Below are 25,327 nucleotides of genomic sequence, written 5' to 3' on the forward strand. Positions count from 1 at the left end.
AAGTTACGGGTTGTCACATCATCCCCAAGTTGAAAGAAATTTCGTCCCGAAATTTAGCAAATAGTCACTGAGGAAGCTAGTTTTGTTGAGCGTTTTCACGGGGTGTCACATCATCCCCTACTTGAAAGAATTTTCGTCCCGAAAATTGTTCTTAAACAATGGCTTGAAGTGAGTTCCGACGAACTCGATTTATAGATACCTTACAACGCTTGGGGGGGGGGGCTAATCTTGTGATTGGTGGAAATCATGGTATGGTTGTTAGCGTTTCGTTATATCAGTTGCCAATCAAAGAAACAGGGGATTAATGAGGTTCGTACGAAGGATCGAGCGAAAACAGGGGTCCATTAATAACCGAAGGATTCGACCAGCTAATCTATTGTCTAGAAGTAATTTCCAGTAGTGGTGCATGGCGGCATGGCACAACAGGGAAGTTCGTTACATCACGGTCGCGCGAGTGTATCATTTGTCCAAAACAGAGTTTGGGGGGTAAAGATTAGTGTTGCAAAACGACAAACGCGTATAGCTGTGACTGCTTCACTTCTAGCAGCGATGACAAGTGAAAGTGATAAGGTTTGTCTACAGGGATGCGTGGGTATAGTTCTCCTAATCCCGTGTTCGTTCGAAAGTTCCATCTAGCGATGCTATCACATGGTTAGCTCTATTGAAACAAGGGTGCACTGGAGGCCCTTGTTTTCGGTCTAATTGGTGCATTCGGTACCGTCTAAGTAATGCCTCCCACTTAAATCCAACGACCACGGTTTCCACCGGAGATTGTAGGTCGTGCAGTTCCCCTCTGTAACACCATTACGCAAATCATCACTCTCTCGTGTTGCGTCGGCGTGTAACTGGGACTCTGAATTAAGCCATCATGGTATATCGCTGGATCATCGGTGCTCTCGGATAGAAGTGATGCTCCGCGTGTTGTAGGGTTGGGTTTCAAAAGCTGAAAAGGCGTTCCCCGATTTTATTTCTCAAGAATTCACAGCTCCCCGCTATGCTAAGGAGGTTGAAGTTGCGAACCCTTCGAAAATCCTATGATGAAGCTGTGATAGTATCCAGCGAATCCAAGGGACTGCTGTACCCCAGAAGGAAATCAGGATTTGCATAGGGTCAATTCTAAAATTCCACCTAACGATGTGGAGGTAAACCAGGTAACTCTTTGGAAGACATGTCAAAAATTTCACGAATAACATGAAGATACTCGATCTTCCTTTCTTAAAGTGGCGAATCGGTGACAAGAGCTAGTATAACAGAGTAGCCCTTCCGTAGGCACTTCTGGGCTTTCACGACGGTGACAATGCCAACAGCGGCACCACTACGATGATCTTAAACGGATAAGGATTTCCCCACTGGGGAGAGGGAACACACGATTTTCTTTTTGCAGAGAATTTTCTGCTTGATACATAGATAACCAAGTCCATGGCAATGACCATGTCAAAACTTACAGGAGTATTGGGAAGTAGGTCAATGTCGAACACTTGACCCACGAGATCAAGTTTACAACCAAAAAGAACATGAGAAGCTTCTATCGATTTACTATCAGTTAATTCTACTACATGCTTATTTACAAGAAAGGTGGGAGTCAGTCCTTACTGACGACTGAACCCTAAAGCACATAACTCCAATCGGAACAAGAGTCAACTAAAACAGAAGCAGAAAAAGATCATTCAAAGAAGACGTACCGGTCTCCACATTGAAATCTACAAACTACCAGGTTTACACACAATAGGGCAGAACCCTTCTCACGCTCGTTAAGCCTCACTGGGACTTGCATGCACCTCGCGTTATTATTATGTGTGCACCCATAATAATAAGGCGATTTGCATGCTTATCTCAGTGCCTCTTAACTTGCGCTAAAAGGTTCCCCACATTCAAATAGCAACAAAAGGTTTTACAGGATCAAGAATCACAATAGTCAAAGGGTTGTGTCACACTAACAGTTCAAATTACAGGGGTTGGTAATATAAGGGCTCATGCTGTTGTGCCAAGTGTGCATTCACATGTAATGTTATACATAAGTGTACACTAGATATACTATGCAATAGTAAATGAGAAACGAACCTTGCAGTCTGGAGCTGAGTGTCATGGTCGATTTCGGTACTGTTCGGTTATAGTCTGGTTTTATAAAAACGTTTTAAAACCAAGTTCACTATAACCAGTGGCTCTGATACCAAACTGTCACACCCTCAAAATACCACCTAGGGAGTGTCCCTGATAGGCGTGTGACGTACCAATAACGAGCCACCAATTACATTGAACCCATACAAGTTATAATTAAAATCCCCCATTATTAATAAAAACATCTTCAATAAGTTTAAACGAAAACCAATAAGTTCAGCGGAAGCAAATAGTAAACGAAATTAAACTGTTTCAAAACCCAAGTATAGTTTCGTGAAATCAATCGCATAAATCCTCCCAGTCGACCCATGACCACTCCAGCTACTCCAGACAGCAAGTTTCCCCACATCCAAGATACCTAACGACCTGCGAGCATGCAACACGTGTATCAGACAACGCTGGTGAGTTCATAGTTTTACAAAAACGTTGATTACCAAGTGTTTAGTTAATCCATTGAAGTTAATTCCGAAAGTAATGTTGAAAACAATGTTGATAATACCCCAATACAAGACGGCTTCTGATTTACATTGCCCTTTCTCCAATGCTCCTATCAAAGCATTGGTCATGACTAGGTCATTAGTTCAACACCCGTTCTCCCAGATACGGGGTGAGGTTGCCAAACCTAAGTAGCGCTACTAACTAATACCATGTTACCTACACGGTAACCAAACAACACGGAGGGACTTTTAAGGTGATAGGAAGAGTATATTATCCAACATTCCCGTTTTTACCCAACGACTTATCCCACCCCGGGATACCCACTGACTGTCCCAACCACCGGGACGCATGCTCAAGAAAGATGAACTCACCTTGGTTTGCTCGGTTTGACTCTTAAAACAGCTAACGGTCAGGGTTTGTCAAACACGTCCTAGTATGATTAACATTTAGTCAAATAGTGGTTTCAAATAGAGCACAAAGTTCCTACACGTATTCTAACATGTTCCACATAAAATATTATAATGTATATATGTACACATGCATGCAAGTGTCGCTATTCAAATTAGCGACCACATATTCGTCACAAATCATAAGTAAATCTTGTCACAAAATTTTAGCTTTTAAGTGCATTTTCGGACAATTTGCGGTGCATTAATCGGGACCGTTCGGGCACCGGATAGTTCCCGAAGAATTACAGAACGTTTCAATCGAACCAGAGACCATTGCATTAAAATTTAGTGACCAAATTCCTTACGGATTTTTCGTGAAAAATCATGCGCCAAACCATGATCAGATTTGACGTAATCTGATCACGTTTGCCGAAAAATTTATTTAAAAATATCCGTGTATCCGATTTGCGCGAAACCAAAAACAAAATCGCATGTCCGATCCCTAGAATCTACAGTAACATTTTCATATTCAAACAGTAAACACACACCGAGTTATAACGCAAAACGTTCGCTGCATTTTCTGCAGAAAATGGCAGCTCATAGCAGTTTTATAAACAATTCCGCTAAAAATACCTAGACCTGTCCGAAAAATACGAAACCACTCCTGTTTGAAAGATATTTCCGGATACTTGGTTTTAGACTCTGAAAACGTAAAGTTTCGATTATTTAAAGTCTCGGAACAGGCTACGCAAGTCAGCGTATTTTCTGCAGAAAAACTCAGCTTTCGTTGCTGAAACGAAATAGTTTATTTAAAATAGAAAACGACGTCCAAAAATCATGATTCCAGTGCCATTAGAAGCGTATTTCGAAATAACACGTTATAGACTCAAGAAAATCCAGAGTTCGTTAAATTATGACCCCGTTACAGCCGATTAAAGTTGGCTGTAACTGTGTAACAGCTTACTGTTTTCGTTACCCGATCCCGCAAACGATTGACTAGCGAACCCGTGTCACATAAACTTTAATTCACAGCAGGTTTATATCATATGTAAGACCATGTAGCAACTAATTTACAACTAACCACCAAGTTAAACTCATAAACATCAGCCGAGACACATACCCGAACCCATGATCAACATAACTCATCGCAATGCGATTTCTACTAATTATATGCCACATGTAGTCATTAAAACGACCATTATCTTTATCATAACAGAAAAACGCAGCCATGATAACATACTATATTCATGCTTGAACATTTATATACATCTTAATACACAAGATTTTAACCCGCAATAAAAACCCCGGTGGCTTAACCGAAAGTACGACCCGGCTGTTATGAATACATGATCTCTAGTATCTACCACTTTATATAACACATCAAATCATCATGCACACCATACAATCACAGCCAAAATACTTAGCATCAAATAAAACAATTCAACTATAACATAAAATTACCGAGTTATACGGTTGCGAGGAGTCGCTAGGGACTTGAAATTGGCGAGATAGCGTTCCGGGGCTGCTTTGCGTCCACAGAGAAAGAAGGAGAGAGGGATCGCAATTTCTGAGATCGTAGTCTAGGGTTTGGGGTTTTTAGGAGGTGTGAATATTAAAAAAAACATGCACACTTACGTAACATTAAGGGGGGACGGTTTGGGGTTTTAACTTGGGTTGGGCCGATAACCTCCAAAATTAAAGGTAAGTGAAATGGGGCTGGGGTTGGGCGTTGACATCTTGGTGAGTATGGGCTGAAATCAAAAGGAAAGAAATGTATTAAAATAAAAATGGCAGACTTCACAATTTCTTTTGATGTTGCCATGATTCGTTTATATACATGCTTAAATATATAGTTTTTTTTTTACTAATCATAATAATAATAATAATAATAATAATAATAATAATAATAATAATAATAATAAAATTATAATGACTATGCTAGCATAAGTTTCGAGTTATGCGAGTGGGTCGAATCGACAAGCGAGACATATACTTTGGTTCAAACGGTTTGGGTCGGTACAACACGGTAAGGATTAAATATAATTCGGTAAGAATATAATTAATTCATCGAAGAAAATAAGTATAAGATCTGATTTATAAAAGCGAAACAAACGGTTTTACCTTGAAGTTACGGGTTGTCACAGCATCCTTTATCTTTGCTCCACCTACCTGCCCATGTTGCTTCTTTGTAAGCATTATATACATCATCCAATCTCATACGAGCATGTCTTTCTTCTCGAGTCAGTGTTACTTCAGCCACCATTGCTTTAGCTTCCACTTCAGCAACTTCTTCATCATGTTGACTCCAATCATAACCTTCATCATCATAGATAATTAAACCAGGTGATTTTGCCTCTATCAACCCCTCTTTCCAATCAAGATTTTGAACCATAGATTCATAATCACCATCTATATTATCCACATTTTGATCACAAAATGACAAAGCAGCTCTCTTTTCTTTGGATGATACTCCATCAATTTGCTTTCTGATTGGCTGATCAGTGTTCTTGTGATATATTGCCTTTTTGTAATAATCCTCACGAAACGGATTTACACTTTCATCAGCTCTGTTGTTTGGACATTCTCTTTTAAAGTGACCTTTTTCTTTACATTTGAAGCAAGATATTTTGTTCTTGTCAAAACCCATCTTCGTTTCAGGTCCTTCCAAACATCTTCTACCAGTGATCTCCATGAATCGTTGTGCTCTTCGAATGACACTTGCCATGCACCAACGAATATCCATGAGTTCCATTTCATCTGGATCCACCTGATCGTAATCCTCTTTCGTCATTTTAGGATTTCCGATCTTTCCTGCGATTAATCCTTCGTAAGATACCAGAATTGAGGCTAAGAAACTCATATGTTGTTGAGCAAATTCATTGTTTAGCAATGGAGAGTTCTTCCAATCAGAATTGGAATTTGCAGTTGATGATCCAGATGCAGATGATGCATGATATCCTGGATCATAACTTGAAGATGTATTCTTTGGTGTGTCACTGGTCTTTTCTGCCGTAAAACCCGTTTTGATTCTTGGAGACTCATTTATTCTTGAAGACTCATTGTTTTGTAACAACCCTCTTCGATAGTACAAACCAACATTTTGTTGATAGTTAGAACTTGACATCTTGTTTTGTTTTTGAATCAACAGATCATGCCCCTCTATCTTTTCTATCAACTGATCTAATGTCAGTTTATCAAAATTGACATCATTTTTCAACACAATCACATATGTTTTCCAATCATCTTCATGAGGTAAAGCTTCAACCAGTTTATCTACCATCTCTTCTCTTTCTTTGTTAATTTCGAATCTCTCCAACTCAATCTTTAAGTGACAAAAACGTTCAATCATTTGACGAACTGTTTCATTCTTCATGCAGCTAAACATGTCAAACTCCTTTTTCAACAGTGAAATTTTGTTTTTCTTGATATCTTTCCCTCCTTCAGCTTTCACTTTTAATGCTTCCCAGATTGACTTAGATGTTTCACCATACTGAAGCAATGAGAAAATATCCTCTCTGATAGATTGTTGAAGTAGAGTTTTCATTCTTAGTTCTGCTGAATGCTCTTTCTTATCATCTGCTGTGAAATCTTTTAGTGTGATCAACTCACGTCTTTCATTTCTTGGTTTTACATATCCCAAAGTTAAACAAATCCAGCTATCGTACGCATAAGCTTGCACCCAATTTTCAAATCTTTCAAACCACCAATGATAGTCTTCGATATTCATGAGCTTAGGTGGTCTTTGGTGATTTCCGTACACGTTATCGTAACTCAGACTTTCCGATATCACTTGCGTAGCATTCTTTGGTGTAATTGGTATATCTTCTGAAGTGAACGCGTTATAGAACGTGTTGTAAAACTCATCACCATAGTCCGACATCTTTACTCGCCTGGAAGTCAATGACCTGGAAGTAAACAAACAAACTTAATCAGTTTAATCAATATCAAGAAATCTTAAATACACTAATACTCGATTGTCGTGAGATAATCTTGACACTTGGACGAAAACCAGATTGAACGAATGAGCGAAAACCAATTTGGACAGATAAGCGGACCACGTTGACAAATGAGCGGATCAAATGAATTGACAAATAAGCGAACCAATCAAATCGACCGAATACGCGAACCCATCAATGTATGAATAAGTGGACCAAACAAGTTCAATCGAGCGGACCAGTTAATGTTCGTAAAAGCGAACCAGATGTTCGTTCGAGCGGATCAGTTAAGGTTCGTTCGAGCGGACCTAAAATGCCCTAAAAGCGAACCGAATGAGCGAACCAGCAAAGCGAACCGGTTTAAACTGCACTTTGGAGCGGACAAAGCGAACTGGGAAACTGTCGAATACGCGGACCTACTTCACGAAGGGTTTTTGATCACTTTTAGGCCGAATTTTGTTCTGATTTTTTTCAAGGGTTTGTTATTGTCCACTAATACACGTCCTGTGAAAAATTCGTGCGATTTTAACCGTGGAAACTTGTCCAATTCGAAAAAGAAGGTGTAGAAGATAGAAAACAGATCAAATTTGAGCTGAACTCTTCCTCCTGTGCTCTGATACCACTTGTTGGATCGTCGTTGACCCTGAATGAGTCGATCAGAAGAGTCGTTTATCTAATTCAAAGGCGGAATCGATGAATCAAATGCTCAAACTAAATATAATGCTTCACTTTATTGATTTCGACAAAGTTTACAACCTAGAAGTAATTCGGCAGCACTTCGTTACAAATTCAGAACCGTTACCAAATGAACTGACCATGCACCTATATATAGTGTTCTTGGTTCGCTCCTAATGACTGCCATATAAGCGAACCAGTCTGGTTCGCTCATAGTAACTACCACATAAGCGGACCTGTGATAATAGAGTGGTTCGCTTTTATGGACAATGTCCATAAAAGCAGACCTCAATGCTAATTCACCAGTTCTCGTTTCTCGAACCTCGTGCACTGATTATTCTAACCTATTCTATCCTATTACATGATACAAGAAAGTCAATAGACGTAGTGCACTAACAACTTGGATATTACATTTCGTTGGCTGAAATAAATCTATTTTATTGCTTCTGTTGTGCATTATAATTTGTGTTGTTTGACTATGATGATATCAACTACGTCACGATACTCCCCCGGGCCCACCGGTGACACGTGGAAATTTGGGGTGTGACATTAAGGGTTTCATGAAGGTTCCGGGTTCCAAGGTTTCTGTCCATCGGTCAAAACATCGTTTAAAAAGTGCTGATCAACCCTCTGGTTCAGAGGCTATTGACATTAGTGATGACATTGAGGTATCCGCGGAGTAGGCTTCTGAAGGTGGTGTGGAGAAGGGCAAGGAAAAGGAGTTGGTGGTTTCTGGGAAGAAGAAAAAGTTTGTCAAGAAGGGTGTTGCGCATGCTATTCAGGGTTCATCGGGTAAAAGCGTTAAAGGGTTGGAGGAGCCTGAAGCCGAAGAGGTTTATGTTCCCAACTGGGGTGTGAAAGTTAGGGACAGTTTAAGGATCCTGCTGTTTGCGCTGATGTTTTGGCTCATTTTGCTCCCCCTGATGTCCGAGATTCCATTTCGGAGATGGAGAGTGATCATTTTATCTCGAGGTTGAAGTTGAGCTCTTGCAACCTTTCTGCCCTTTTGGCTGAGGGTGTTACCCGTTTTACAAAAGGGATGCAAGAGTATGAAGAGGTTACAAAGAAGAAAGATAAAATGAAGGCCTCCATGGCTGCGATGAAAAAGGAAGTTGATGGGTTTTCAAAAAAGGAGGAAGCTTGGGTGAAGAAGGTTGGTGAGTTGACCAGGAGGCATGAGATTGAGATGAATGACCTCAAGAAGAGTTTTGAAGCAGACAAGTTGAAGTTGAAGGTTGATAGGGAGGATTTAGATGTTTAAAAGAAAGCCTTTGATGAAGAGAAGGAAGGTTTGAAGGCTTCAGTCGCTCAAGCTACTGGTGATAATCAGTGGCTCATTGAGCAAGGCTTTCAACGGGTTGTCACTTATCTCCTTCATTCTAATGAATTCAACTCTGCTCTTGGAGAGGTCTACACCAAACTGCTGAACTATGAGAAACATTTGGGCCTTATTGCTAATTTTAAACTTCACGAGTCTGGTCAGACCTTAGAACAGTCTCCCTGTTTCGTCCTGATGCTTCCAGGGATTTTAAAGAGTCTGTTCAGCAGATGCAGAGGTTGACTTAACCATATGTAAGTCAAGTTTCTACTTGTTTTGGTAAACCTCTTTCCGTCTTACGGGAGTTGAAGTCGGATGGGCTAAATGAGAAGGTTTGTGCTGAAGTGCTTGATTCCCTGTCCAAGAAATGTTCTTGTTCAGGAGATAGTGAGGAAACCTTTTCAGAAGATGCTGATGTTTCCAAGGAAGCAAGCCTCGAAGGTTCAGCGGTTGGAGGTGATGGTGGTTCAAAGGCCAAGAAAGCAAAGAAGGCAAAAAAAAGGTAAAGGTAATGGTTCTGGGGCTTCTAAGCCTCCTACTGATGTTTGAACAATACATTCATAGCATTCTTAGCACCTTAAAACAATTTCATGGTTTGTATGTCTTTTAAAAAAGTTTAGGTTGTGCAGAAACCCTTAAGGTTTCTGTTGATGGTTGTTAGCCCTAGTGGTTATTTAAACAATTTCCCTATTTAGAAACCGTTAAGGTTTGGTTATGATGTGACAACTGGCACTTTTCCGTGCATTCCGTACAATAATTAAACAGTAATTTGTGCTTTAATGACTGTGCATGATCTAGTTTACAAGACGAATGAATTTTTGAATTCTGTTATATACATACAATGGCATTTCATGTTGCAAGACTTTTATCATTACTACATGCAACACGATATAGTTCTATTAATGCACAGAGCAGAGTTAGCACAGTTATCAGACAAACTAGAAGTACTGACGGGAGTTTAGTACTTAGACAGACATGATGTTAAGACACAAAATAAGCCCTAGGACCAAGTGTTACACTAGTATAGTATGTAGGAAAGTAGGGATTACAAAACTGCCTTCCTAGTGATGACATAGGTACCGGAAAGTGCCAGAAACACACTAAAACTGCAAAATTCTGCAGAAAATAAATAAATTCAGCAAAAATTCAGCTTTTAACATCTAAATATAATGCATAAATGTGATCTAATAATCCAGAATACTTTCCTAAGTGTCGGGAATCAAAACTGTCACAAAACACAATATAAAGCACACTAAACTTCGTAATTTAGCACTTTAACGAACAATAACGAAACGAACAACCGGACATTACCCGCAACATCAAATTCTTACTAGAAGCATTGTTTCAGTGTCACAAAGCTAGTTATGGTCACCAAATATTATAACACATCCTATAAACATATAACACATATAACCCTAACTAGTATACTTGAAATCTAACTATAACCCCTAAGTTACCATTAAATGTTAAACTTTACCCCCCCCTTGATGGCCGGTTAGGAGACATGGACCCCACATGGGATTTCTTTGGTATATTTTATAAGATTTGTTGAGAATATTCTAAGCACATTATACCAAATGCCATCTAATGTTGGAAGATAATACTTAAAAGACCACTAGATACAACATACTTCTCATTTCACCAACACCTTCACTTCTCCTTCCTCTTCCTTGCTCACGGCCACAAACACCCCTCTTGGTCCCTCCATTTTCAATCCATTTCAACACATTTCAAGCATAACCTAAGGTGATTCAAGCCTAATTAGGAAGGTGGGAAGCAAAGGAACTTGAAGGACCTCTCTCTAGTGCTTTTATCCACCTCATTTGTCATCTTCATCTTCTTGAACAACATCCCTAGCCTTGTGCTAGTAGTAAGACCTTCCTAATCTAATTTTACTTCATATTATGTTAGTTAAAAGATGATATAAGTTGTTAAACATAAAGATCATGAAGAAACATAAGCATAAACATGAACATAGAGCTCTAAATCATGAAAATCAAAGATATTTAAGTGTATGTAATATACTTGATTGTTGAATTCTTCTGTTTATGATGTTGATCATCATAAGAAGCTTGCTAGATTGTGATTAAACACATGATATAGCAAGTATGAGGATGATTCTTGAGAAAATCATAATGATCATCCTTTATGTTAAACATGAACTTGAAAATAAACTTGTTTTAGTGTATAATGATTTGTGATACATGTTATAAGTCTTGAAAATAAAGGATTTCAAAGATAATATTTTCAAGAGAACAAATTTATTTACAAGATTTACAAGATCATGATTTTTAAAGAAACTAATCATATTTTTAGTGATAAATCAAGTATAGAAACAGGTTATTAACAAGAGAAATACAAAAGAATTGTTTTTGGAAAAATTATCTTGTAAGTTGTAAAAGGCTAGATTTTGCAAGAATGTGATTATTAAACAAATAACCATGTTTTAGAGGGTAACTTAACCTACTAAATAACATACTAAGTTACTACAACTTTTTACAAAATTTCAAGTTCATGTCAAAGTGTAAATTGCATATTTAAAGCATATGGTAAGTCTTGAATGATTTGTTGATGATTGATGATGATTTATAAAAGAAAATGATATGCTTTGAAAGCATGGAAACCTCCATTTTAAGTGGAAACTATGGCAAAATTTTTCTAAAAATATAACACTTAGAAAAATTATTTTTAAACAAATAATTACAAGTATATTTTAAACCATGAAATTAATATAAGTTTGCCATAATTTTTTTCACAAGATTATAAATATTTGTGGTTGGTTTTTGTAAATAAAAGTGACTAAATATGTATTTAGGAAATATATATTTAGATGTCACCATGTGTGTGATTATTTGTATATTATGTGTATTAGTTATATTATTTTAGGGCTTGAAATAATATAACTCACCAAAATACCAAGAAATTACAATCCAAGATACTACCAAAATTCCAAGAAATAAATATACAAATTATACCCAAAATATTGGAGAAACCGAACAGGGAATATAACTTACAAAAATATTCCGGAAATAAATTCATAAGTATATTTTGGTAATTAGTATTCTGGACACCAAGAAAACAAAAATATGATTTTTACAATAATTACAAAATATATCATATTTTTTACAAGGAGAAAATATATTATTTTTGGTTACTAAAAATATACATTTTCTTGGAATTATTAGAAGATATATTATTTCTGGGAGAAAATATATATTTTCTTAATAAAATTTGGACATATTATTTTTGGGTGAAAAATAGATTTATATATATTTTCTAAGTTAGACTTGAAAATATATTATTCTTGAGACTTATATGAAAAGTATAAATATTTTGCCAAGGAAGAATTCTAAATAATTTTTCTACGTAATATTTCTTAGAAGATATATTTTAGAAATATATATTGATGTATTTTTATTAGAAATATTATTCCAGAAACGTTAATACAAAAATTAAGTATGAGATACTTAATAAACACAATAAAAATATGTATTCTTGTACGTATAATTACACACCGGCATACGTCATCGATACTTGGCAAAAATATAGAAGGATAAGAATACGAATACAAATACACCCATTCTTGGGAAATTATACAAGTACAAATACATAAGTGTGACAAGTTAAAATATATTATTTTAACTAATATTTCAAAATTCATAAATATAATTCAAGTTAAAATATTTATTATTTTAACAAATAATTACATAACTTGGAATAATATTAAGGACACAAAGAAACGTAACTCAAAGACACTAAATAATACTAAGTCAAGGCACGACCTGCTCGTCTAATAGACCGTAGTACGTTGTAGGTAGTCGTGGACACTAGTAGCAGCTTGAGTTACGTCAGATTGAAGAACGCAAAACTGTGAGTTCATCTCCCTCTTTTCTCTTAACTATTTTCGGTTTTATAACTCTCGGGGGTGGAATACATGTTGCATACAATTAAATGGTATGAATTGGCTATGAAATGAATTATAGATCATGTGAGCATAGATTGAAATTGAAATGCCATTAACTCTTAATTATGGACGAAGGTTAGATCTAACGGGTACGGCCGAGCCCCACTCATGGTCCTTATGAGACCATTTGAGTGCTTTGGTGTCCCAGTCGAGGTAATTCGACAACGGTCAAGGGTAATCTGACACAGTCAAGGAAAATTGACACAGTCAAGGTAAATTGACACAGTCGTGGGGAAATTCGACAGAGTCGAGGGAAATCGACGAGGGTATAAGCCTACTCATTTTGAGTGCTCCCTTGTCTTCACATGCATTAATATCCTTCCAAAACATTATTGATCTGTTCATAGATGCTTTTCATGCCTGTTTTCAAAGGAGTCTCTCAAATGTTTACAAGCTTATCAGTACTCATACAAAACGCATGAACTCGCTCAACTTTTGTTGATGTTTTTAAAATTACATGTATTTCAGGTAACAAGTTGGATCTTGGGCGCGGGTGTTGTTTCTAGAAGTAAATTCCAAGTTAGATGTCATCCACTTTTGTTGGTTTGTAACTTAGTCAAAGGTCGTGTAGTTTGAAACTTAAATGACTGGTGTTTGTAATACTTTAAACTTAATGAATGGATGAACATCATTTTGATCTTATGGTTGTTTATTATAATTGAATGCAATGGTATTGAACAAGTCACACATCATACGCTTCTGCAAAAGTCAGGGTTTGACATATGACTGTTTATTATGTAGGTTTTGGAGGCCTTTAAGGCTTCTTATTCTATGCTATTAACTTTTATTACTTGCCTTGTGTTGTGATTTTTTTTATGTTGCTGTATATTTTGTAAGGCAGCTTGGTTAGATACCTGTAGCTTGAAGCCTTCGAGGCTTCCGACAGTTGTTTGTTGTTTGTGACTTGGTGCTTTGCTTCGTATTTTGGCTCCAAGTTGCATACAACCTTTTATTGTTGTGTTGTTGTTTTGTCCCTTTTATTGTCTTTAAGGAATTGTCTTTGTTGGTTTTGTGTTGTCCTTATGTTATTTATACCTTGAAGGGTTCAGTGCTGCAGTCACTTAGCATTGGTATTTTTAACAAGAAGACATAGCACTTATCCTATCTATCATTTTCCTTAGTTTAATCTTGGTTCGTAAGCCTGTTGATTATGATTTGCTTTTTGGGAAATTTTCTAAGGCTTATGGAACATTTGGTGAAGGCTGTTCAGACCTGTCTATGAGACAAGTTTGTTTTTGAAAATTTTATAAGTCTCATGCAGTTGTATTGATTTAGGAACTCACCCCTTATATAGGTTCATTCAACCCTTGAACCTATTGAGCGATGTGGCCTGGGAGCTCATCCCCTTACATGACCCTTGTCATGGAGTTTTTTGCTAGGTTCTCAACCTGATCATGGGATAAAAAGGCAAGTTTTAACAAGAACTTCATCGTTCATTCATCAAAGTGTACCAATTACAAAGGAACAAAAATGACACTTTGCCATTTTTTTCTAACACATTTTTTCTAAACGTGGAACCTTTTAAGGTTTTTGCCATTCCAATGCCTGGGAAGCTTTTTGCCATTTGAATCAGCCAGTTTGTAGGATCCTCCCTTGTGGGCTTCGAGGATGGCATATGGTCCTTCCCATTTGGGACCAAGTTTTCCTTGGCTTTCCTTCTTGCTTGCCTCGTTGTTTCTGAGGACTAGGTCACCAGGCTTGAATCGTTCATGCTTGACTCTAGCATTGTAATAAGATTCCATCTTTTCTTTATACCTTGCTTCTTGAATGGCTGCTTGATCCCGTGCTTCTTCTAGGAGTTCCAAGTTCAACATTGTCTCTTTTTTGTTTGCTGATCGATGTCGTAAGGTCGGTCAAAAATAAAGTTAAAAGTGTCCTATTCACCTTTTACTAGTAAAGGGCAAGTAGGGTGTCGAATCCACGGGGAATCAGTGGAAAGTATGAAAGTTCGTTGCTTTAATTACCATCTACGTCTAAACTAATTGCTTTTTGCAGTTTTTAGAATGATTGTGAAAACAAAATAAATTAGATTTGTAAACAATTGTGAGAAGAGGGACCAATCTCCGAGTTTTCAGGTTGTGTAGAAACACGGGTAACCTAATTACTACCAATTGGAAATCACATAGACATGATTTGCTAACTACTTGTTTTTATAAATAATTAACAGATAATATATTTGATTGCAATGATCCACGATCGAAACCGAAAGATTGATGCAACTGAATAGTAACCTAGATAATTACCAATCCTAGATTTCATAAACATGAACAAGTTCAATGGTTAAAGGTTGAAGACAATGACAACTTAGAATTTAATCCCAATTGTTGATGACAAAACCAAATAACTGATGAACAAGTATGCAAATGATAATCCAACAATGTTTAATCAAAAACAAATAAACAATAAAGATAAACTAACCGAATGATTAGTCAAATCTTAATACAAAAGTTTGTAAAACTAAGTCAACCCGGTTCCTAACACAAACCCTAGTCCCGGAGATGATCACGGGTGGTTTAGCCGCTCATGTTCTTGATTTGATCTTCAATCTTGATGAGGAATTGCATGATTGATGATTGGATTGAGGTTTGGAACTCCAAAATTCGTCCTTGGGAAGTGGAAAACGGCTAGGGTTAATGATAATTTCGTTTGGGGAATGTTTGTGCTTAAATATGGTGGAAAAACAAGAAATTCGCAAGTCAGGTCTGGGTTCAGCGCCCAGTGCGCTGAAATCAGCGCCTAGTGCGCCAAATGGTACTTTCCTTCTGTGGTGCGCTGAAATCAGCACCTAGTGGCGCCGATTGCTACCGAACTTCCCGTTTTTCATATTTTGGCCTTCCAACTTGTGTGTATGCTTCCAATACTCCATAATGCTTCCCGAAAACCTTCCGTCAAGCTCCAAAAGCCATCCGTTATGCTCCGAGTACATGTAAATCAAAATCAACTCAAAGTAACTCGTTTTCATACACATAATCATGTAAAACCTCATAATTAAACACTTTAAAACATGATTAAACACCCTCACATCATTTGCTTCTAGATGAATGTTGAATGTTCTCTTTGTTGTAACATCTATTTCTGCTGGGATCACAGCTTCGGATCCAAATACCATGCTATAAGGTGTTTTCTTTTGACTTGTTTTTTCGGTTGTTCTTATTGCCCATAATACGTTTGGGAGTTCTTCGAGCCAATTGGTGTCATGTTTTCCCAATCGTGCTTTGATGCCCTCCACGATGCTTCGATTTGTTCTTTCAACCTGCTCGTTGGATTGAGGGTAGGCTACTGAGCTGAAGACTTGTGTTATTCGGAATTCTTTGCACCATGTGCTAAAAGGCTTCTCAGCAAACTGTTTACCATTGTCTGTGACTAATACCCCCGGTAGCCCAAATCTGCAAACGATGCTTTCCCACACAAAGTCAGTGATTTGCTTTCCTGTTATCTTTGCTAATGGCTTCACTTCCGGCCATTTGGTGAAGTAATCAACCCCTACTACGAGAAATTTAACTCCTCCTTTGGCCGGGGGGAACGGTCCAATGATGTCCATTCCCCATTTATGGAACGGCCAAGCAGATGAGATGGGAATCAAATCATGCTTTGGGCTTTTTGGCACAGGAGCATGTATTTGACAGACTTCACACTTTTTCAATTGATCACTTGCATCTCGATGCATGGTTGGCCAGAAGTATCCAAGGTTCATCAACTTTGAGACTACTGATCTTGGGCCGAAATGAGCTCCACAAATTCCTTCATGAATTTCCTTGATCAAGTATTGACTTTGTTCCGGGCCGACACAACGAAGTAATGGTGCAAGGTACCCTTTTTTGTATAGAATATTTTCTTGCAACACATATTGTCTTGTTTTTATTCGAACCCTTTCAGCCTCTACTTGATCCTTTAGTAGTTCACCATTTGTGAGGAATTTGATCAACGGGGTCATCCAATTTAACACTTCAACCAATACCTTCTTTGTGTGATGTTCCGGACCTTCCTCGGTGATGACATCTTGAACTTCTAGCTTTTGGAGAGATGATTGCTTTAACACTTCAACCAATACCTTCTTTATGAGATGGGCAAAGGTTAATGAAGAAAGTTTGCTTAGAGCATCAGCCTTTTTGTTTTGTGATCTTGGGATTTGTTTGACTGTGCATGCTTCGAATGAATTCATGAGTTCTTTAGCCGTTTCACAGTATTTCTGCATGTTTGATTCCTTCGCCATGTAGTTATCAGTTACTTGGTTTGAAACAAGTAATGAGTCTATGAAGACTTGAAGCTTTTTTACACCCATTTTTCTTGCAAGCTTGAGCCCAGCAATTAATGCTTCATACTCAGCTTCGTTGTTTGTGGTCTGAAATTCAAGGCGAAAAGCATACGTGAACTCCAATTCATTAGGATCAATTAGGACTAACCCTGCTCCTGACCCTTCAATGCTGGGAGCTCCGTCGGTAAAGAGCTTCCAGGTATGAGGGTTGGAGGGTTCAGCAGAGGCTGTGTTGACTTCCGTTATTGTTTCTTTGGGCACTTCCAAAATGAAGTCAGCCATGATTTGAGCTTTTACAGCTTTTCTTGGGACATAGGTGATATTGTGTTCACCTAGTTCCACAGCCCATTTGGCTAAACGTCTAGAAGTTTCGGGTTTTTCAGGCACATTTTTGATTGGCTGGTCCGTGACCACTTGTATGGGATGTGCTTGAAAGTATCTCTGAAGCCTTCTGGCTGTCTTGACTAGTGCAAAAGCAAGTTTTTCAAGTGGGGGGGTGTACTTGGTCTCTGCCAATTTTAGTGTTTTACTGAAGAAGTAAACAGGTACCCGGGCCTTGTATCTTTTGATGGTCAGGACTACACTGATCAGCTCCCCCCGTTCAGGTGCTGCAATGTTTGGCAATGAAGCCAGGTGCTGCTTCATTTGGTTGAAGGCTTCCTCTGCTTCTTCTATCCACTTGAAGTCCCTTTTGTTTGTACACCCTTGGAGGGTTTTGAAAAAACAAAGGGACCTTTCAGCCAGCTTAGAGGTGAAACGCTTCAAGGCTGCTAACTTACCATTCAAGCTTTCAACCTCTTTTTGCTTTGAGGGGACTTTGTTTCCAAAATAGCTTTGACCTTGTTAGGGTTGGCTTTTATGCTTTGTTTGCCAACAATGTGTCCCAAGAACTTGCCTTCTTTGAACCCGAACGAGCACTTTACCGAGGTTAGCTTCATGTTTATCTTTCTAAGGTTTCAGAATGTTTCTTGAATGTCGTCAAGCATTTGACCCTCAGTCTTGCTTTTAATGACCAGATCATCCACATAAGCTTCCATGTTCCTTTCAATTTGCTCAACAAATGCTTTGTCAACCAACCGTTGATAAGTAGCACCTGCATTTTTCAAGCCAAAAGGCATCTTTTGGTAACAAAAAATATCTTTGTCGGTATGGAAGGCTGTTTTTTCCTCATCTTCTTTCTTCATTTGGATATGGTGGTAGCCTTTGTATGCATCAAGGAAGCACTTGAATGGGAACCCTGTAAGCGAGTCTACCTTGAGATCGATTTCAGGCAGGGGATAACAATCCTTTGGGCAAGCCTTATTCAGGTCTTTGAAATCGATACACATTCTCCACGATCCATCAGGATTTTTAACCATGACAGGGTTGGCTATCCAAGAGTGGTACTTAACCTCTCGGAGTATGCCAGCTTGTACCAACCCTTCAACCTCTTTGCATGCAGTTTCGCTTCGATCAGGGGCAAGGCCCCTTTTTTGTTGGACAATTAGCTTCACATTTGGTGGGATTTTGAGTTCATGTTCAGCAACATCCCTGGGGAGGCCGGTCATATCATCGGGACACCATGCAAAGATGTCCATGTTGTGAGTCAGCAGCTTTTTGAGGTATGAGAGAGTTTCTTAAGTGAGGTTAGTGTTAACCCTTATCCTTTGTTCAGGATACTTAGGGTTAATGGCCCAACCTTGCTCTTCATTTTCGTTTTTTCCTGAGCTTTCTCCTTCAATCATGAAGGCTTCATAAGTTGGTTGAAGGGTTGCTATTCCTTTTTTGGTGGGAAACTTGACAATGCTTTGGCCTACAGAAACAACCATGCTGAATTCACTTTCCCCTGGCCGTTCTATGATAACATCATAGGAGGAAGGCATATTGATCACAATGAAGGTCAGTGGCTTAGTTCTTTCCATGTCACCTTCTTTGAAACAAACATCAAGTGTCAGTTGGCCTAAAGGCTTGATGCGGATGTCAGCTATACCTTTGATGGACGACTCAGCTGGTTGAAGCCTTGAACGCTCCTAGTCACTGAGTTGGTTGAAGTATTTTTCAAACATGATCTCTGTCGTTGCACCCATGTTAATGTATGCCTTGTTCGTCTTTAGTGTTCCCACAGTGGCCTCCACAACCAAAGGGTTTGAGTGAAGCCCTTTCTATGGTGGTGGTGGGAAGCACAGGCATTGAAGCTCCCAAGCTTCCAAGCGTTGCCATTTGGTGGGAGTCCCTTCATTGACATTCACCATGTTAACTTCTTTGTTTTTTCCATCACCCATTTTATCCTTCACCCTTTTAACAAGGTGAGCTAGTTCCCTTGATTTAACGGCTTCCTCAATTCTCTTTTTGAGTTGGAAGCAATCATTAGTGTGATGCCCCTTTTCTTCATGGAACTCACAAAACTGGGTGGAATTTTCATTTCTGTTGCTTTTAGGCAGGGGCCTTGGCGGTCTGAAGTTGTGCTTGACTTCGTTAGTGGCAAGTATTCCTTGAGGGGTTTTGGTCAAGGCTGTGAAGTTCACGGCCTTGTCTTTGCCAGAAGGGTTCCGACCTTCAGACCTTCGAGGGTCTGAGCTTCGAGAGCGTCTGTCATAAGAACCGTAGTTGCCTCTTTTTCAGCTAGGGCTATTGTGCCTCCAACTGGGACCCCTCTTTCGATGCTCCTTAATGTTAACCGCCTCTTCACCCCTGATGTGAGCTTCAGCCCTTTCAAGGGCTTCATCCAAGGTTTTGGGTAGGCACTTGTTAAAGTCCCTAGTAAGGTACATAGAGGTGATTGCATTCATGAAGCCTACAACCCTCATCTTCTCATCGGCTCCCACATTTGTTAGACCCTCTTTTTTGTATCTTTCAATGAAATCCCTGAGGCTTTCATCATCTTTCTGCTTGATATGGAAGATCACAGTGGCATCCTTCACATATCTCCTTTGTTGTGAGAAATTCGCCAAGAAGGCCTTGCTTTGATCATCGAAGCTTCTAATGCTTCGAGCTGGCAAGTCATTGAACCAGATCCTGGCAGACCTAATGAGGGTTTGCATGAACATTAAGCAACACTTGGCGTTCGACCATTTCTCTATCCTTGCTGCCCTTGTGAAAATCTAAAGGTGATCTTCCGGATCCTCCGTTCCATCATAGGTTCATATGTGGGAGGGCATTTTGATCCTGGTTTGGAAGTCATAATCAGCAATTTGCTGAGAAAAGCATGACAAATTGCTTGACTTGTATGGTTTGCCTAAATCCTCTTCCATCCTTGCACCCGTATTGTTGTTGGTGTTCCCTTGGGTGGCCAGCACTTGTTTAATGAAGTGTTGCCAAGGGAAGCTTGCCATCATCTGAGCCATCATCTGTGGCATGAGGTTGAAGCCTTGAAGGCTTCCGGGTGCAGCTGTACAGCTTACTCCTAAGGGGGTACTCATGACGGCACTTTGTGCCAAAGGGAGAACAGACAAAGCTTGCTCCCATGTAGTTGTTACTGGGGGTGGAAGGCTTGCAACAGGAGATTGTAACAACTGATCTAAAGTTAGCTTGTACCCCCAATAGAGCACCGGTAGCAACTAGCTGAGAAGAGAATAGAGGAAAAGATGTTGGATCTGGCCTCGTGTAAGTATACAGACTGGGATTTGGAGGTAGATGGCTGGGACCAGCTTCATTCCTGGACACAATATGTTGTGAGCTTGTAAAAGGAAGAACAGGAGGTCCAGGAGATAACGATGGCTCTGGCTCGTCATAATCCAGCCGAATCCAGCTTCAACCCCTAAAAGGGTTGTCTCTTTCCCTGCTCACGTATTTATTGAGGAGAGACCTCAACTCTAAGAAGTTATTAGCAACCCCTTCATGGGTAAGGTCAATACGTGAGGGGGTGTTGGAAGCACCAACATTAGGAGATGGAACTCCTGAACGAGACGGTGTCGGTGTTTGGAAAGTGAGAAACTCGGGGTATGTTGCTCCAGTTGGAGTGCACCCCGGTGTTGAGAAGGAGGTCGGTATAGCCACATGAGTTTGGCTAGTGCTAGGGGTAGAGGTACGTGGGACTTGGTTTACCTCTCCTGGAGATTCTCCTTCAGACATGACGATTTCAAGAAGAGCAGAGCTACACTACAGGTCTTCTTTTGAGAGAAATGACTGGCGTGGCCCCACGGTGGGCGCCAACTTGTTGTTACAACGAGAATGAGAACTAGAGTAGTGATCAGACTGGTTAGGGAAAAGGCTTCAAGGGTTGGGATTTGCCTAACGCAGGTCGTGGGGTCCCCCCACGTTTGCAAGACGTGGAAAGAGGTTCACTAGTTATGTTTATTATTTACTCAAGGTCCTCAGCTGAAAGGTGTTCAGCCTTGGATGTAAGAGCAAGTATATTGTGTGTGTTGAAATGAAGAAGAGAGACTTGCATGAAACAAGTTCTCGAGAGATAAAAAGGAAGATCAGAGATCAGAGGAAATCAGAGCTGATGTGGAATATTTTTCATGTATTCAATGAAGTGTCTTTTATAGGGAAGGAGGTTTCTCAAAGTAGAAACCTTTGACTAGTGAATCTTGCTTGAAGTGGAGGACTTACCCTTTTAGGGGTTGAAGCGTTTGGACCTGCGGATAAAAGAGTACACCATGTGCACACGTTTTGCTTTTGCGGCTGTGGGAGAGTTGTCTAAGTAATCAGTGAGGTGACTGGTTATTGTACATGTGTTGTTCACCTTAGTTCTCGGGCTTTAAACCTTTTAACCCTTCAAGCTATTATATATTCTCAATCATTTTATTGAGCCTTGAGCTACCCCCGTTATCACATACATCTATCACAAAAGAGAAGTCCTAAATAGAGAATAGAGGGGAGCTTTTAAGGTAAAGTGTGTTAGACCATGATTAACTAATATAGACATACCTTTGCAAATTTACTTTACTTGGTAATATTATCTATATATTAAAAACACAAATGAATGAACAGTATTTTTAATATATTATAATATAATAGAATATTATATACAGTTTTTTTTATAGTTTTATTATTTTAATATTATAATAATTGTTAGAGTAAATTACTTTTTGAGTTCCTGTGTTTTAGTGGTTTTAACCACTTGAGTCTAAAATCAAAAAGTTTAACGCCCTGAGTCCCTAGCCATTTATTTTATAACGTTTTGAGTCCAATTTTGTTCATTTTATAACGATTTGAGTCCAAAAAATTGGACTCAAAAGGTTAAAATTTGGACTCAAAAGGACTCAAATGGTTAATGATGTTGGTGCAGTCATCTGTCGTCTTCGTCTAATGTCGAGTCTCGGGTTTGTTGAAGATCCAATCAAGCATGACATCACAGATGACATCAGGAATCAAGAATTTGAAGGTTGGCCGTTTGAATGAAGGTTGGTCGTTTGAAGTCAGAGGGTTCCGTTTGAATTGATGTTGCTCGTTTAAGATTGGGTTCCGTTTGAGAGTCACTCGTTTGAATGATTTAGTGACCGTTTGAGCATGTTCAAACGGTCAGGGTTAGTCTATAAATAGATCTCAAACGATGACATTTGTAACGATTCGAAAATTTGATACCGAGGTGCTGCCGGTATTTCCTCTCATTGTAAACGTTGTTTATTGAATGAAAAAGAGGATTAAAGTGATTTTCTAGTTGTTTTCAAGTTCGTTTCTTAGTTTCCGCCTCTGAAACGGATTAGAGCTCTTCCGAACGACTCATTCAGGTCGCGAAACCGATCCTACAATTGGTATCAGAGCTCAGGACGAGGAGTTCTTGCCATATTCAGCTTGAAAATCTGATTTTCTACACCATCTTTCTTAAAATTGATATTTTTCACGGTTAAAATCGGCTCAAATTTTTACACAGTGTTCGGATTTGACATTTGACAAACCCTTGAAAGTTTCAGCTTAAATCTCAACGTAAAAATGGTGAAAATTGACTGAAAACTGATGTCCGTTTGAACGAGAATAGTGCCTGTCCGTTTGAAACTGCCCAGTCGTTTGAGCTGATCGTTTGAAAATTACATGACCGTTTGAAGTTTGGTTCCCATCGTTTGAAAACTGCTGTCCAATCGTTTGAAATTAGAACCTATCATTTGAAACCAGATCTGTCCGTTTGAAAGTAATTCTGTCGTTTGAAATCACATCAGACCGTTTGAAAACTTCTTGACCGTTTGAGATAAGATCCTGTCGTTTAAGATTTGTCTGACCGTTTGAAGTTGTGTGCGTTTGAGAAAGTATTCTGTTTATCATGGATTCTGAGTTTTATAATGCTTTTGCAACACCGATGTCAATGACTCAAAGTGCTATGATTGAAAATGAAACCGGAACATCTCAGAAACCACCCAAACTCATGGATATTGATGACTATAACGTGTGGTCTGAACGTTTTGGAAATTGGGTCGAGGCTTATCATCTAGATGCGTGGGAACACACTGAAGAGCCGTATGTTAAGCCCACAAAGAACGATGTTGTGAATGGTACTCCGTTAACACTTAGAGAGATGAGTACTGCAGATAAAAAGAAATATCGAGATGAGAAATTGATGGTGAGTCTGCTTCAGCAAGCGATAAAAGAAGATATTTTGATACTGCTTCAACATGATGGAACGGCACATTCGATCTGGACAGAGTTGGAAGCAAAGTTTACTGGAAGTGACGATATGCTTAGGAATAAGATCTCTCTCATGAAAAAGGAATTTGATTTATTTAGGGGATTGAAAACTGAAAGTACCAAGCAAATAATTGATAGATATCGTAACTTGGTGAGAAATATGACGAAACTTGGTGTTAAGAAAGATACTGATGAATTGGTTGAAAAACTTGCAGATGCGCTACCATATGAAACATGGGGAACATTTCTGATGATGCTGCGGTCAAACAAAACAGATTATAAGAAAATGACACTGGGAGATTTTATCAAGCATCTGGAAGCTCAGGAGATGGAGCAGAGGAAGATCGCTAGAATGAAAAACTATGATGGAGAACATGATATCAGTTTGTACTATAAGAGTGGTGCTACTGATTCTACAAAGTATTCTCCAAAGATCGAAACTGCTTACAGTGTTAAAGATTCTCCTGAGAAGAAGGCATCTCAAGGATCAAACAGCACAAGATTTTCATCATACGATCCTAATATCTCTGTAACAAAGAATGGTAGAAAACTTCAGTGTAACATTGTGTTAAGTCTTGAAAATGATCAAGACTACACTGAGGAAATTGCAAAAAAATCAAATGTCTTTGTTAGGGATGATTTTAGAGTCTTATAGTTGCTTTGTTACAGGAAAGATCGGAAATCCAATGCTCACGAAAGAGGATTACGATCAAATCGATGCTGAGGAAATGGAATTGATGGATATCAAATGGTGTATGGCGAGTGTGATGAGACGTGCTGAAAAGTTTAAACAAATTACAGGCCGTGATGATTTTCGTGATGCAAACGTTTCAGCTTTGGGTTTTGATAAATCTAAAGTTACATGTTTTCGTTGCAGGGAGAATGGGCATTTCAAGAGGGAGTGCAAAAACCGTGAAGCTACCGGAGCCCATAATCCTTTTGGAAACAACGACTATCACAAGAAGGCCATCTATCATCAAATCACTCCACCAGCACAGCAACAGGCACAAACAGCTAATGGGAGAGATGTGGTTGATAGAAAGGCATGTGTTGTTAGTCAGGGAAAATATGATAATTTTACCTGGGAAAAGTATCTTCCGAAAGACAGCAAAGTGTGTTTGGTTGAACAAGATGATGAAAAGTTGGCTGAAGGTTTTACTTGGGATGATTTTTGTCCGGATCAAGATCTCATGGCCAAAGAGATGTCCAAAAACACTTCTCATGCTTTCTTTGCTAATGCTTATGATTTGAAATGTGCAGAAAGGTGCAGAAAAGTCATGGAAGCTGCTGAAGAAAGACGAAGGAAGAACAAAGAAGAGGAAGAAGAGGAAGAGAGATTGAAGACCGAAGCGAAAGCTGAGAAAAGAAGAAGAGCTGAGTTTTTACAATCAAGCAGAAGTGTCAAAGAAGTTCCAGAATATGAAGTGAAGATTGATGCAGAACGAGTTGAAGTTTCTGAAAAGTGCATGAACTGTGATTCGTTAATCAAACAAAACAATGAGTTGTTGCACAATATTCACAAGTTGAAAGAATCGTATGACACAATGAACAGAGAAATCAACAAATATACTGATTCGAGTGGTGAACAAGCAATGGCGATGAATACTTTGAAAGTAGCATATCTTAGACAGCTGGATGATGCTAACTTTCATATCAAAAAATGTGCTGATTTAGAATTGGAGCTGGCAACAC

General features: G+C 38.9%; 1 protein-coding gene across 1 annotated transcript; it reads right to left on the reverse strand.

The window, feature by feature from the left end:
* Positions 1-15,622: 15,622 nt before the first annotated feature.
* Positions 15,623-17,737, reverse strand: LOC110924962. The gene has a single exon (XM_022168936.1). The coding sequence runs from the start codon at positions 17,735-17,737 to the stop codon at positions 15,623-15,625; it is 2,115 nt and encodes a 704-aa protein (XP_022024628.1).
* Positions 17,738-25,327: the final 7,590 nt, after the last annotated feature.

The sequence above is a fragment of the Helianthus annuus genome, chromosome 7 (assembly GCF_002127325.2).
Source record: "Helianthus annuus cultivar XRQ/B chromosome 7, HanXRQr2.0-SUNRISE, whole genome shotgun sequence".
NCBI classification, from domain to species: Eukaryota; Viridiplantae; Streptophyta; class Magnoliopsida; order Asterales; family Asteraceae; genus Helianthus; species Helianthus annuus.